Here is a 14,158-nt window from a genome sequence, read left to right as displayed (position 1 = left end):
CCTTACATTAATGCAAAATTTACTGCTGCAGATTTATATTCACTTACATAAATCACTCAACATTTTACATTAAAACCAAAATTTTAGACATACAGTTTAACAGTTATTTTAAAAGTGTAAAAAGATTTATGTGTTAGCTTTAGTATATATAATAGATGTAACATTATAACAAGTTTGAGCAATTTGGATTATATGTTTTAGTTCTTATCATTAAAAGAATCCCCACAACATGTATCATTTTTTAGAAAGCTTATTTTTTAATGTTGTTATGTGTATCAGATTAATATACTGTTGGTTTTATATGCATTGCTCAGGTTGTTTTGATTTGATTAAATAATTTATATCTGAATTAGTAGAAACTTAGAATATATTGTGATTATGGAAATTTTGGCACAATTTAAATTTGTTTCTCAAGACATCTATGTATAAATTTGTATACAGTGACATATTAAACTAATTACCTCACATTGTTGAAAGCATTTGTCAACATAGCATCAGTATCTACAATAAAATGTTAAATACTGACCCGTCATTATTTGAGCTTATAACCATAGTTAATGTAGGAGAATATGCTGTCAGTGTGACACTCTAACTTGTGCACTTTAGCATCACTAATGAATTATGTTACATGTTTGAAACAAAATGTAACATATTTGAGACAACATACACTTCGGTTTCAGAAGTTAGAAATGTGATCTTAAGTCAGTGATGAACTACTTAACATATACATTTTAAAATCATGTAATCTACAAGATTAAATTCTAGAACTAAAAATTTTCATACTGTATGAACCGGTGTACTTATTTTTGTAAATTTTTACTTACATTTTTCTTCACTGAATTCATTGGTTTATCCATGCACAGAAATACTGAAGGGAAAATGAGTAAGTGCACTTATAAGACTGGCAAATTATTTATCATATCAAGGAATTCAGACCTGTTACATACCATGCTCTCACTAAGAAATATATTAACCCCAGGAGTACATCTATGACTGTAGTCTTAGTTATCTTTTGTAAAATATGGTCTCTTTGTTATTTTAAGTTGCTAGACTATCCAAACATTTATCAAGCAAACAAAGTTTAGTTTTTATTAGATAATACGTTCAGGTAATAGCTTTGTATGCCAATTATTTTATAGAAAATTAGCAGGTTATATTTTGTATTTTATTAAAAATAATTCAAGTATGCTACACCGTTGGGGCAGTTTACTAGCCAGGTACAGAATATTACCTTGTAATAAAGTCAACTTAGACTAATAGGCTTTAACTTAAGCATACCTTTTGAATTAAGTACTCATGATGTACTCAGTTTTTTATTTGGTCTTGCTTAGTCTTACTTTAACTCTGTTAGGGGCTGGAAACCTAAGTAAGTACACTGGGGATAAGGAAGCATAAAAATTTCACATGAAATCACAATTTAGGTAATAAATCAACATATGATAAAAGTAAGGAATAGCGCTCTGATTTTTAAGTCTCCTGAATTTTCTTCATTACTATGTTACTAACGTGTTCTCCTTTAATGTTTATCTAGAGATATAATCTGAGCATTTAAAGTATTTTTTCTTAAATTTCTATCTGTAAAATGAAAGACAAAGGGACAAATTCACATAGAAATAGATGTTTGTGGTTTTTTTATTTTTTAAAGTAAGAGCAGCAAAATGCTAGTCAGCTCTAACCCCTTAGCTGGTGTTAACAAAATGTAATGAACTGCAAAAAAAGTAGGATTTTCTCACCTTTTTTTGCCAGCACATTTTCTAACTCAATCATGTTTCTTGGAAAGAACTGTGGAAAGGCAGCTATGTTTTCATTTCATGTCATTGTGCTCTTTTGATCAAATTTATAGCAAGAAACAATACCTTTTCCAGTGTTTGTCGTATTCTTTAGTAAAATCAACTGATGAAGACATAAGTATGGGACATTTTCTTTTTTGGGCTTGCCTGTGTATTCTGGTAAAGACATTAGGTGATTGAGATTTGTTTATTCTCAAACTTAATCTGATCCAAATATTTTGATTCTGTTTTTCTTTTCTAGCTTGAAGTACAGTCTTGTTGTGTGTTTATCCCAAATGATAGTTTGCCTTCTCCTAGTACAATTGTATCTGGTGACATTCCTGGAACAGTAAGAAGTTGGTACCATGGACAAATGAGCATGCCAGGAACGCTTGCCCTCTGTTTGCCTCAAATAAAGATTGTTAGTGCCGGCCACAAGTATATGGACCCTCTCCAGGAGATTCCGTTTGTCATCCCACGACCCATCCTTGAAGAAGGTACATTTTTATTTTAAAGTCTTCCTATGGTTATTATATTTTATACTGATACTTTCAGTTTTACTGTTTTTTTTTTTTTAATTATGCCAGTGCATCTCTAAATCAGTCTTCTCATTGGAAGAACTTAATGGAAATGAACTAAGTGATCTACAAAGTAGTTCTGAAAAGACAGATGTATAAAGTAAATGAACTAAGTGATGCTGTTTATTGATAGCCACACCTTTTATTATATATAGATGAAAACAACATACATATATATATAGACAGAGACTATCTGCCAAAGATTATATGGTATATAGTATAATCACTGAAATGCTAAGCACAAATAAAATTAACTTGAGAAGAAAGTTGTTTTCAGATGTTTGCATTAAGCTGAAGTAAGAATTATAAGTAGGTTTATTTTAACTTAAGCCACTTGACTTACAAATAGATGTATCATAAACACAGAAATTGTCTATGTGTTTATTGTTTACACCATTTATATCAAGTTTGATATATTTCTAGATTACTCATTTATTTAAATAAAGTAGATAATTGTGTGAGGATTGGAACCAAGGCTCTTTCTTTAATAAATACTGGATTTCTGATGTTGCAGTGTTTTCAGTTGCAGGTTCATACCCTTTGAACTTGGATGCATTCATTTCAAACTATGTGAACCTGGAAAAGTTTTGAGTCACAAAGTCAGTAGTGTGAATCTGTATTTTAATAACAAGCCTCAGATTTTTGACAGTGCTAAATAGGTCAACACCTTGTTCATATTATTAGGATGTAAGTGTCTAAATCCGGACATCGTTCAGATTACCACACATATTGTTATTGAAAAGTTAGTGAAGTCTTCAATTTTTTTTACTTTGACTTAATGTTGATTTCTGTCTCCCTTTCTCTGTTGCGATTTCCATTGAAATCTAATTTTGTTAGGTTTATGTAAGCATGATTTTATCCAGAAATTAGAGTTGGTACTTAATGACATGAATACTATTATCATAAAATCATAGAATTCTAGTACTTAGAAGGAACTTAAGAGTTCTTGTGAAGTGCTCTTTGTCTTGATTCTTTCTCTAGCATATTGGGCATAGCTGTTATTTGCTATTCATTTTTGGTTACAGGAAATTCCTTATTATCACAATAGGTGTTATGTGTCCTATTAAGGATATGCTAGCTTCATAAAGTGAGCTGGGGAGTGCTTCCTCTTAAAAAAAAAAAAAACTCTGGAATGATTTTTTAAAAATTGATTTGTATCTTGATTTTTGTTAAAACTCATTGCTAAAATTTCACATATTGTAAAATTCCTCCTTTTAAAGTATATAATTAGATGATTTTTAGTGTATTTAGTTTTTATGCAACATCAGCATTTAATATTAGCATAGTTTTATCACTGTAAAAATAATTGGTACATCATTAGCACTTAGTCCTCTGCTCCCATCCCGCAAGTCCCCTAGGAACTGTCTTTCTATGAATTTGCTTGTTTTAGACATTTCATGATTGGAATAAAAAAACTTGTGTTCTCTTCTGACTGGCTTCTTTCACTTACCATAAATTTCAAGGTTGATTCATGTTGTAGTATGTATGTCTTCATTCCTTTTTATAGCTGAATAAAAATTCATTTTATGAATATACCACATATATTCATTGATTATTTGATGGACATTTGTGTTGTTTCTACTTTTTAGTGATTATAAATAATGCTGCTATGATCATTCTTGTACACTTTTTGCATGGACATATGTTTTAATTTCTATTCAATTCCATTCAATTCAGTTGCTAAGTTGTGTCCAACTGTTTGCATCCCCATGGACTGCAGCATGCCACGTTTCCCTGTCCATCACCAGCTCCCGGAGCTTGCTCAAACTCATGTCCAGCGAGTCCGTGATGGCATCCAACTGTCTCTCTCTGTCACCCCTTCTCCTCCTGCGTTCATTCTTTCCTAGCATCAGGGTCTTTTCCAATGAGTCAGTTCTTCGCATCAGGTGACCAAAGTATTGGAGCCTCAGCTTCAGCATCATTTCTTTTAGATGCATATAGTAGAATTGTTGGGTCATTTGGTAACTCTGTCCTTATCTTTGAAACTGATGGACTGTTTATCAAAATGTCTGTTCCCTTTTGCAATCCCACATCAGAGAATGGAGGTTCTAATTTTTTATACTGAAGTACAGTTGATGCACAACATTAATTTATCCGTATCTGTGTCACCACTTATTATTGTGGTATTGTTACTGTCTTGTTTCCAGCCATACCAGTTGCTGTGAAGTGTTATCTCATGGTTTTGATTTTCATTTCCCTAATGTCTGATGATGTTGAGCATCTTTTCATGTGCTTATTGGCCATTGTAGATCTTGTTTTGTATTTTCTTCTTATATTCAAATTCTTTGCCTATGTTTTAGTTATTTTTCTCTTTATTGTTGAGTTATAAGAGTTCTTTATATATTCTGATATCAGACCCTTAATAAATATGTAACTTGCAAATATTCTCTCCCATCCTCCCAGTCTTTTCATTATCTTAATTAATTGTTTGAATTTAATTATGTAAATAAAAATGTTTCCTTTATACTGTTATATATGTTAATTGTAATTCATTTATCCCCTGCTGTTTTGGAAATTATCCCTTAACTATTCTTTTTCTTTTTTATATTAGAAATTAGCACTTTTTGATTAAAGTCAACTCTAGGTCTAGAAATCTTAACTTGCATATTTAGTGTATTAAATTATGCATTAAAACAAGCTATTTACTGTGCTTCTGAACACACACAGGTCTGAAAATACTTGAATTCATTCATCCTATCTGGATTAATAGGCTATCATTTAAAGAATAATTGCTTGTATTTATTGTGAGTATATAATCAGGACAGGGTTTGGAACACTTACTTAGTGCAGAAAAGTGTTAGTCGCTCAGTTGTGTCCCACCCTCTGCAACCCTGCAACTCTCTGCAACCATGGACTCTAACCACCCAGTCTCCTCTGTTCATGGAATTCTCCAGGCAAGAATACTGGAGTGGATATCCATTCTATTCTCTGGGGCATTTTCCCCATCCACAGATTGAACCTGGGCTTTCTGCATTGCAGGCAGGTTCTTTACTGTCTGAGCCACCAGGGAATCAAGAGTCAGATAGTGAATGTTTTCAATTTTATCCATTTCTTGGTCTTTTTGCCACTTCTGAACCCTCTTTTGGCATGCAGAAACAGCCATAGACAATAAGTCAATGACTGTGTATCTGTGAAGCTTTATTTATAAAATCTAATAGTCAGATTCGGTCTTGGGCCATGTTTGCTGACTCTTGAACTAGTGCCTTTCTAGACATGCCTTCTTATAATTCAATCCTCTATCCTATGGCAGATCATTTTCCATTTGCCTTTTTGTGATGATACGTGGTTATCAAAGTGAATTTTGTTTGAATATTTTTTAATTTCACTAGATATATAATTTATATATCCAGATTTATTGCTAGGTATGTAATTTCTTATTATTTTAGTCCAGCCTATTAAAGATACAGAGGCTTTCCTTGTAGCTCAGTTGGTAAAGAATCTGCCTGCAATGCAGGAGACCTGTGTTCCATTCCTGGGTCAGAAAGATTTCCTGGAGAAGGAAATGGCAACCCACTCCAGTATTCTTGCCGGGAGAATCCCATGGACAGGGGAGCTTGGAGGGCTACAGTTCATGGGGTTGCAAGAGTTGAACACGACTTAGCAACTAAACCACCACCAATTAAAGATACTGTTGTGCTGACTCTTTTGCTTTTCATTGTCCTATTGAGAGATCCACTTGCAGTTTATGTTTCCTTGAAGATATTTTGTTCTTCCTTCTGGCAACTTTAAAAATTTTTTAAATCTTTGTGTTTTAAAGTTTTTATATTGGTGTCTATAAAAGCCATAAAGATTTCTCCAAGTTTTCTGGCATGATCTATTCAGATATTCAGTTCAGTTCAGTTCAGTCACTCAGTTGTGTCCGACTCTTTGTGACCCCATGAATTGCAGCACGCCAGGCTTCCCTGTCCATCACCAACTCCCGGAGGTCACCCAAACTCTTGTCCATCGAGTCGGTGATGCCATCCAGCCATCTCATCCTCTCTCATCCCCTTTTCCTCCTGCCCCCAATCCCTCCCAGCATCAGAGTCTTTTCCAGTGAGTCAACTCTTCGCATGAAGTGGCCAAAGTATTGGAGTTTCAGCTTTAAAATCAGTCCTTCCAAAGAACACCCAGGACTGATCTCCTTTAGAATGGACTGGTTGGATCTCCTTGCAGTCCAAGGAACTCTCAAGAGTCTTCTCCAACACCACAGTTCAAAAGCATCAATTCTTCGGCGCTCAGCTTTCTTCACAGTCCAACTTTCACATCCATACATGACCATTGGAAAAACCATAGCCTTGACTAGACAGACCTTTGTTGGCAAAGTAATGTCTCTGCTTTTGAATATGCTATATAGGTTGATCATAACTTTCCTTCCAAGGAGTAAGCGTCTTTTAATTTCATGGCTGCAGTCACCATCTGTAGTGATTTTGGAGTCCAGAAAAATAAAGTCTGACACTGTTTCCACTGTTCTCGCATCTATTTCCCATGAAGTGATGGGAACCAGATGCCATGATCTTCGTTTTCTGAATGTTGAGCTTTAAGCCAACTTTTTCACTGTCCACTTTCACTTTCATCAAGAGGCTTTTGAGTTCCTCTTCACTTTCTGTCATAAGGGTGGTGTCATCTGCATATCTGAGGTTCTTGATATTTCTCCCAGCAATCCTGATTCCAGCTGGTGCTTCTTCCAGCCCAGCGTTTCTCATGATGTACTCTGCATATAAGTTAAATAAGCAGGGTGACAATATACAGGCTTGATGGACTCCTTTTCCTATTTGGAACCAGTCTGTTGTTCCGTGTCCAGTTCTATCTGTTGCTTCCTGACCTGCGTATTACCTGTGTCTTATTCTTTCTCTTATATATTTTAGAATTTTTCACTTTTTTTGGCTGCATCATTCTTGTATCTTCTTTATACTTCTGTGTTTTTTCTCTTTGACTTGATGACCTGCATTCTCAGTAATTTCTTTGATCCTTCATTTCATTACTTTTTTAAAGTTGTGTCTGATACGCTGTTAAAGTTGTTCATTTAATTTTAATGAGCTAGAATTTAACTGTATCATATACAAAATTGTGCAATTTTTAGTACACAGCTTGGTACATTTTATACTAAAGCTACTCATGTTGCCTACATCTAAATCAAGATCAAAAATATTACCGATGATCTTCTGTAGTCCCCTGAGAGCCTCTTTTTCTTCAGATTTAACCTATATCTTGATACCTAAAACCATAAATCAATGGGAAAAATGGGACAGTTTCATTTATGGTTTACCCTAACGCTTCCCTGGTGGCTCAGAGGTTAAAGCGTCTGCCTCCAATGTGGGAGACCCGGGTTCAATCCCTGGGTCAGGAAGATCCCCTGGAGAAGGAAATGGTAAACCACTCCAGTATTCTTGCCTGGAGAATCCCATGGACGGAGAAGCCTGGTAGGCTACAGTCCACGGGATCACAGAGAGTCAGATACGACTGAGCGACTTCACCTTCACCTACCCTAACGTTATTATCGTAGTGAATTGCATGGAAGCCTTGTGTCCTGTTAAGTTCTACACTGCAAATTGGTCTAAGGCTTTGTCTTTATCTGCCTTAGTGTGAACAGGAGAGTGTTCAAATTTTACCTGTTTAGAAATGCCTCAGGCTATTTGTTTTGCTTATCTCTTAATTTCTGGCTTCTTCTATTCCCTGGCCTTAATAATCTTTACTATTGGGAGAAGCTAATTAATGATTTTATGGAGTGTGTGTACTTGTGTGTGTTTATGTTAACAGATGTGAGTTTTAATCGTGGTATGTGTGGCATAGTAACATTTTATAAATACATTGATTTTCATTTGTTTTTAGTGCAAAAGTCATTCAGGGCACTAAATCTGCCATTGTTTCTGGAAGTAGAATCCCTCAGTAATTTAAAGATGTTATGACAATATTATAGCTGCCCCCCCCCCCCCCACAATGGATTTTATGAAAGGAGTAATATATATGCACTACTGTATTATTTGGTATCTCTTCAATACTCATTTAAAATCCTTCTTTCTATAACACTCCTGCCAACTTCAACTGTTTGTCCTTTTTATTTGATAAATTGTTTTATTCTTATCTTGTTTTTCCAATATATTATGAATGAGTTAAGAACTACAGAAATCTCCCTTTTTAAAGCATTTGATGTTATTATATTCTGTGATTCTTTTTTCTAGAATCTTAGTTTATTTTCAACTTAAAAAAAATCATTTACCAGATGGAGAGAACTAGAATCAAATAGAAAGTTAAGTGACTACATAATCACCATGGAAACCTAAAGTAGAAACAGTTTTTTAACCACCTGGTTATTGCATTGGCCTACCCTACCCTGAAGAAAGGAGATTATTTCAAGATATTTAAAACTTTTTCAGATATTAGAAAATTATAGATACTAACTTCTTATGAAATACCACAAATACGTTTTTTTCATTTTAAAAGTTGTTTGTAAAAATATTTGCATAGAACCCTTTGATGCATATGTGTAAAGAGTACTTTACTTTGTATCTTTGTATCTGTGCATAGATGGAGAAAGAATCCGGAGGTCTGTTCATTTTCAGTTTTCAACCAGTCCTGGTTTCAGTGTCACTCTGCATTGTCTTTTTTCCAACATATTTGAGTATTAGAACCTGTTGAATGATGGATGTCATGAATCAGATTGAACCTTTATAGTTTATTTCTCTGTGCCTCAGTCACTTGCTATATTTATAAGTTAAAAAAAAATCCATGTTACACATCTGCTGTTTTGTCTTCTGTTCTCATCCTCATTTTGATTTATAATGCTATTTTTCTCTTTCACTGTCGATTTCCTGGTTTCAGAATGTAGATAAATATTTTCAGTCATTCATGTTCAACCACATACGGAATGTGTCTAAATCTATATACCACCCTCCAAATATACTCCTTTCCAGTCTCTTCCACTGTTACTGTTGTTTCATGTTCATTTTTGTTCGGGCTTCCCTGGTGGCTCAGACAGTGAAGTATCCGCCTGCAATGAGGGAGACCTGGGTTCGATCCCTGGGTCAGGAAGAACCCCTGGAGAAGGGCATGGCAGCCCACTCTGGTATTCTTGCCTGGAGAATCCCCATGGACAGAGGAGCCTGGCAGGCTACAGCCCATGGAGGGGTCACAAAGAGTTGGACACATCTGAGCAACTGAGCACGGCATTTTTGTTTAATTGGAAGGGATGATGCTAAAGCTGAAACTCCAGTACTTTGACCACCTCATGCGAGGAGTTGACTCACTGGAAAAGACTCTGATGCTGGGAGGGATTGGGGGCAGGAGGAGAAGGGGACAACAGAGGATGAGATGGCTGGATGGCATCATTGACTCGATGGACGTGAGTCTGAGTGAACTCTGGGAGTTGGTGATGGACATGGAGGCCTGACGTGCTGCGATTCATGGGATCGGAAAAAGTAGGACACGACTGAGCGACTGAACTGAACTGAACTGTTTTTTGATAAATGTAGTCAGTGGATTTGGTGGGGGTCTGGGGGACATGGCACAGGGGAAGATAAGAAAACTGGGGGCAAGGAGATTAGATATTGCAGCTAGCTATGATAGTTGTATAAAAACATGACTATTTAAACCAGAATGGTGGTGGTAGGAATGGATAAAATGGGAAAGAATAGAGACATAATTGAGATTAACAAAAAGTTGGCTCAACTTTGTGACTGTATTAGTTATAGATAGTGAAAGAGAAGTAAATATGTAGAATGACTCCATAGTTCCTAGCCTGGATATCTATGTAGAAGTTTATATGGTTAATATTATGATAATAAATAAAAACATTTAGTTTTGGATGTGAAAGATGGGAATGATGAATTTAGCTTGGTGCATACTGTGAAGTGTTTGTGGGACATTCAAGTAAATGTATCTAATAAGCCATTGCATATTTAGGTCTGGAGCTCAAAAGAGGAATCATTGTTAGAGATATATAATGTGATAGCAGGGAAAATGATGAAAAAAGATGTCATCACCTGAAGTCACTTATATAGAGAGAAATGTATAATCCATATAGAAAAAGGGGAGAACAGTAATGTTGACTGAAAAGGAAAAAGAAGACCGAAATTCTCCAGGCAAGAATACTGGAGTGGGTTGCCATGTCTTCCTCCAGGGGATCTTCCCAACCCAGGGATGGAACCAGGTCTCCCAAATTGCAGGCAGATTCTTTACCTCCTGAGCCACCAGGGTATCCCAAGATGAGGATTAAAAGATGTGAAAGGAATTTGACAGTTTTGGGTGATTGGTTTGTCTTACCATCATACTTTCAGAGGACTAGTGTTAATGCAAGTCAGGTGATAGTGCCCTAAGGACTAAATGGAAAGTGAAAAACTATTAGGACAAATTTATAGTATCTTTTAAAAAATACTTCAGAAAGAAGTTTACGTATACCGTGATATTCTTTGGTTGTAAACAACAGAAACCAAATCAGGGTAATTTAAGCAAAAATGAAACACTGATTCATTGCCTATATCCCACTATAGAAAGCAACTTTGGATATTTAGTTAAAATTTTGATATTTCATCACCATTTGACTAATGATTATGAAGACCAGGGTCTTTATAAGTTCTTCATTAAGAAGAAATTTTATTTCTTAATCTTTTTTTTTTTTTTTAACTTGTAGCTCCTGCAAAGTTATTTTTCTCTTCCTCTTTGTCTTTGGTGTTCCTTGGTTATCATTCTGGAGTGCTAAATTTCTGTTAAAAATTTTATTTTTGAAACTAGTGTTTAGATTCAAAATACAGTGATCTAGTTAGTCATTAATTATAGAGTAGATCGTGCAAACATAATAATCATATGAACATAATGAAAAAAAAATCCTTTAGCATTACACGAAAAGATGATCAATAGAATGAGCAAAAGGGTTCTCATTATATAGACCTGAGCCTTCTTCTATACTGAACTTAGACTTCTAAAGTTTAGAATGTGGAACTGTTTGTTGAAATGTGTCATCTGATTTCAATTGCCGTGGAAGGGAGAGATGATTGCTAATATAGCCAGATCCAATCTGTGTAGGCTGCTTGGGTCAAAATCAACATCTTGGGTTTCATTAGAGAGCATTTGCAGTGAGGCTTGCAGATGTAATTTGCTACATCCAGCTCACACCTCTGAGCAGATGGGTTTCTACCCTGTGCCTAGCAGAAGTTTGTGTTTCCTTCTTCGAAGGAGTTGCCTGTGACTTTATTAAAATATTTTGACAGACTTGGAATATTGAGATCATTTATAAATTAAAACTCTGCTGTTGTTGGATTTAGTGAGTTTTAATAAAAACTGATATGAAAACATGAGAGCTATTTTTCTGTGTAATTCTGGTCACCTCAGTGGTTCATATGTATTGTTACAATATAGATTTTTTTTTAAATATCATAGTTTGATTATTGTAATTTCCACTTATTCTGAAAGATGGTGATGTACTATTGCAATAGTTTTTTTTTCCCCCAGCTTGACTCAATAATTTTGACTTTAATTCTTAAACCTTATGTAAATGAGATGGCCTAGGGAAAAGAGAAAGCCCAGAAAAGAGCTATAGATTTTTTCTTGAGGATGTTGTTTTTAAATAAATTTCTTGGAAGGCCATCCTGTAGGTATAACAAACGAAGTTAAGCTGTTGAGCTGCCTAAACATATTTAATATAATTGCTACAGACATTGTTCTCTTCTCAGTAGCTCACATTCATCAGTAACTCACATTCATCCTGCTCAATCTTTTGTTTACCTGGGGATTCTGTGACTTTTAAAGGCCAGACAAGGAACCTTACTTTATTTGCTGTTAATCAATTTTGCATTTCCATTCATACAAATATTTATTTTAAAAACAAAAGCCAGTATGGCAGATCTATTATCCTGCTCACCTTTTAAAAATAAACTGTAAAATTTATAGCCTTAAGATCTTAAAAATACAGTTTTTGAGTGATACCAAGGTAACATTCTAATTAAAGGGAATTTTTAAATTGAGATACAGTTGACATACAAAATTATATAAGTTTAAGGTATTCATCATGCTAATTTGATATATATTGCAATATGATTATCACTGTAGTGTTAACTAACATTTCTATCAGGGCATATAATTATCGTTACATTTTTTGGTGAGAATATTTAAGATCTAGTCTCTTAGCAACTTTGAAGTGTGTAATATAGTAATGTTGACTATAATCACAATGCTAGGCCTTAAATCTTCAAATTTGTTATTTACAAGTTTGCACCCTTTAATTCTTCAGTATCTCTCCAATTTCCTCACCCTCCAACCCCAGGTAACCACCATTCTTCTATTTCTATGAGTTCGACTTTGTAGATTCCATATGCAAGTGATACACAGTATTTGTCTTACTTTGTCTGGCTTATCTAACAGCATAATGCACTCATTAAAGGAAATTTGGATAGCTAGTAACATATATAGGTGAAAATTAAAAATAAATAAAAATCACTTGATAATTACTTTTAACAGTTTAGTTTTGTTAATTTCTTCCCATTGTCGGTTTTTTCTTTCAACTTTCGTGATATATACACATATAATATTCATTATGTATAATGAAGGACAGTGTCAAAGGATGTTCGAACCACCAGACAATTGCACTCATCCCCCATGCTAGTAAGACTATGTTCAAAATCCTGCATGCTAGGCTTCAGTATTACATGAACTAAAAACTTCCAGATGTTCAAGCTGGTTATAGAAAAGGCAGCGGAACCAGAGATCAAATTGCCAACATTTGCTGGATCATAGAGAAAGCAAGAGAATTCAGAAAAGTTTAATTGACTACCTTAAAGCCTTTGTGTGAATCATGAAAAACTCTGGAAAACTCTTAAAGAGATGGGAATACCAGACCATCTTACCTGTCTCCTGAGAAACCTGTACGTGGGTCAAGAAGCAACAGTTAGAGCCTTGTATGGAACAACTGACTGGTTCAGGATTGAGAAAGAAGTACCGCAAGGTTGTTTTTTGTCACCCTGTTTATTTAACTTATATACCCAGCACATCATGCAAAACACCGTGCTGAATGAGTTACAAGCTGGAGTCAGTATTGCTGGGAGAAATGGTCAACAACCTCAAATATGGGGATGATACCACTCTAACGGTAGAAAGCAAAGAGGAACTAAAAAACCACTTGATGAGGGTGGAAAAGGAGAGTGAAAAAGCCAGCTTAAAACTCAATATTAAAAAACAAACAAACAAAGATCATAGCATCCAGTCCCTTCACTTCATTGCAAATAGAAGGGGAAAAGGTGGAAACTGTGACAGATTTCCTCTTCTTGGGCTCTAAAATCACTGCGGATGGTGACTGCAGCTATGAAATTAGAAGATGATTGCTTCTTCACAGGAAAGCTATGGCAAACCTAGACAGTATGTTAAAAAGAGAAGACATCACTTGGCCAACAAAGGTCCAATGTAGTCGAGGCTATGATTTTTCCAATAGTCATGGATGGATGTGAGAGCTGGACCATAAGGAAGGCAGAGTGCCAAAGAATTGATGCTTTCGAACTCTGGTGCTTAAGAAGAGTCTTGAGATACTGTTGGACAGTAAGAAGATCAAACCAATCTTAAAATAAATCAACCCTGAATACTAATTGGAAGGACTGATGCTTAAGATGATGCTCCAGTACTTTGGCTACCTGATGAGAACAGACAACTCATTAGAAGAGACTCTGATGCTTAAAAAAATTGAAGGAAAGAGAAGCAGGTGACAGAAGATGAGATGGTTGGATGGCATCACCGATTCCATGGACATGAACTTGGGCAAACTATAAGAGACAGTGAAGAACAGGGAAGATTGGACCCCAGCTACTGTCCATGGGGTCACAAAGAGTTGGACATGACTTGGCGATTGAA

The 14,158-nt window shown here is 35.2% G+C and overlaps 1 protein-coding gene across 24 annotated transcripts in view; it reads left to right on the top strand.

The window, feature by feature from the left end:
- VPS13B (vacuolar protein sorting 13 homolog B) overlaps positions 1 to 14,158 on the top strand; it is an 804,527-nt gene that overhangs the window by 370,644 nt on the left and 419,725 nt on the right. For all 24 annotated transcript variants that reach the window (XR_009740672.1, XM_061438325.1, XM_061438316.1 and 21 more), the window contains one exon: positions 2,032 to 2,266. Coding sequence is in view for 23 of the 24 variants with exons in the window: in XM_061438325.1 (XP_061294309.1) it covers positions 2,032 to 2,266 (235 nt within the window). In the remaining variant the exon portion in view is untranslated. The remainder of the gene's footprint in view (positions 1 to 2,031; positions 2,267 to 14,158) is intronic.

The sequence above is a fragment of the Bos javanicus genome, chromosome 14, assembly GCF_032452875.1.
Source record: "Bos javanicus breed banteng chromosome 14, ARS-OSU_banteng_1.0, whole genome shotgun sequence".
Lineage (NCBI taxonomy): Eukaryota > Metazoa > Chordata > Mammalia > Artiodactyla > Bovidae > Bos > Bos javanicus.
This window is presented reverse-complemented; position numbering and strand designations above follow the sequence as displayed.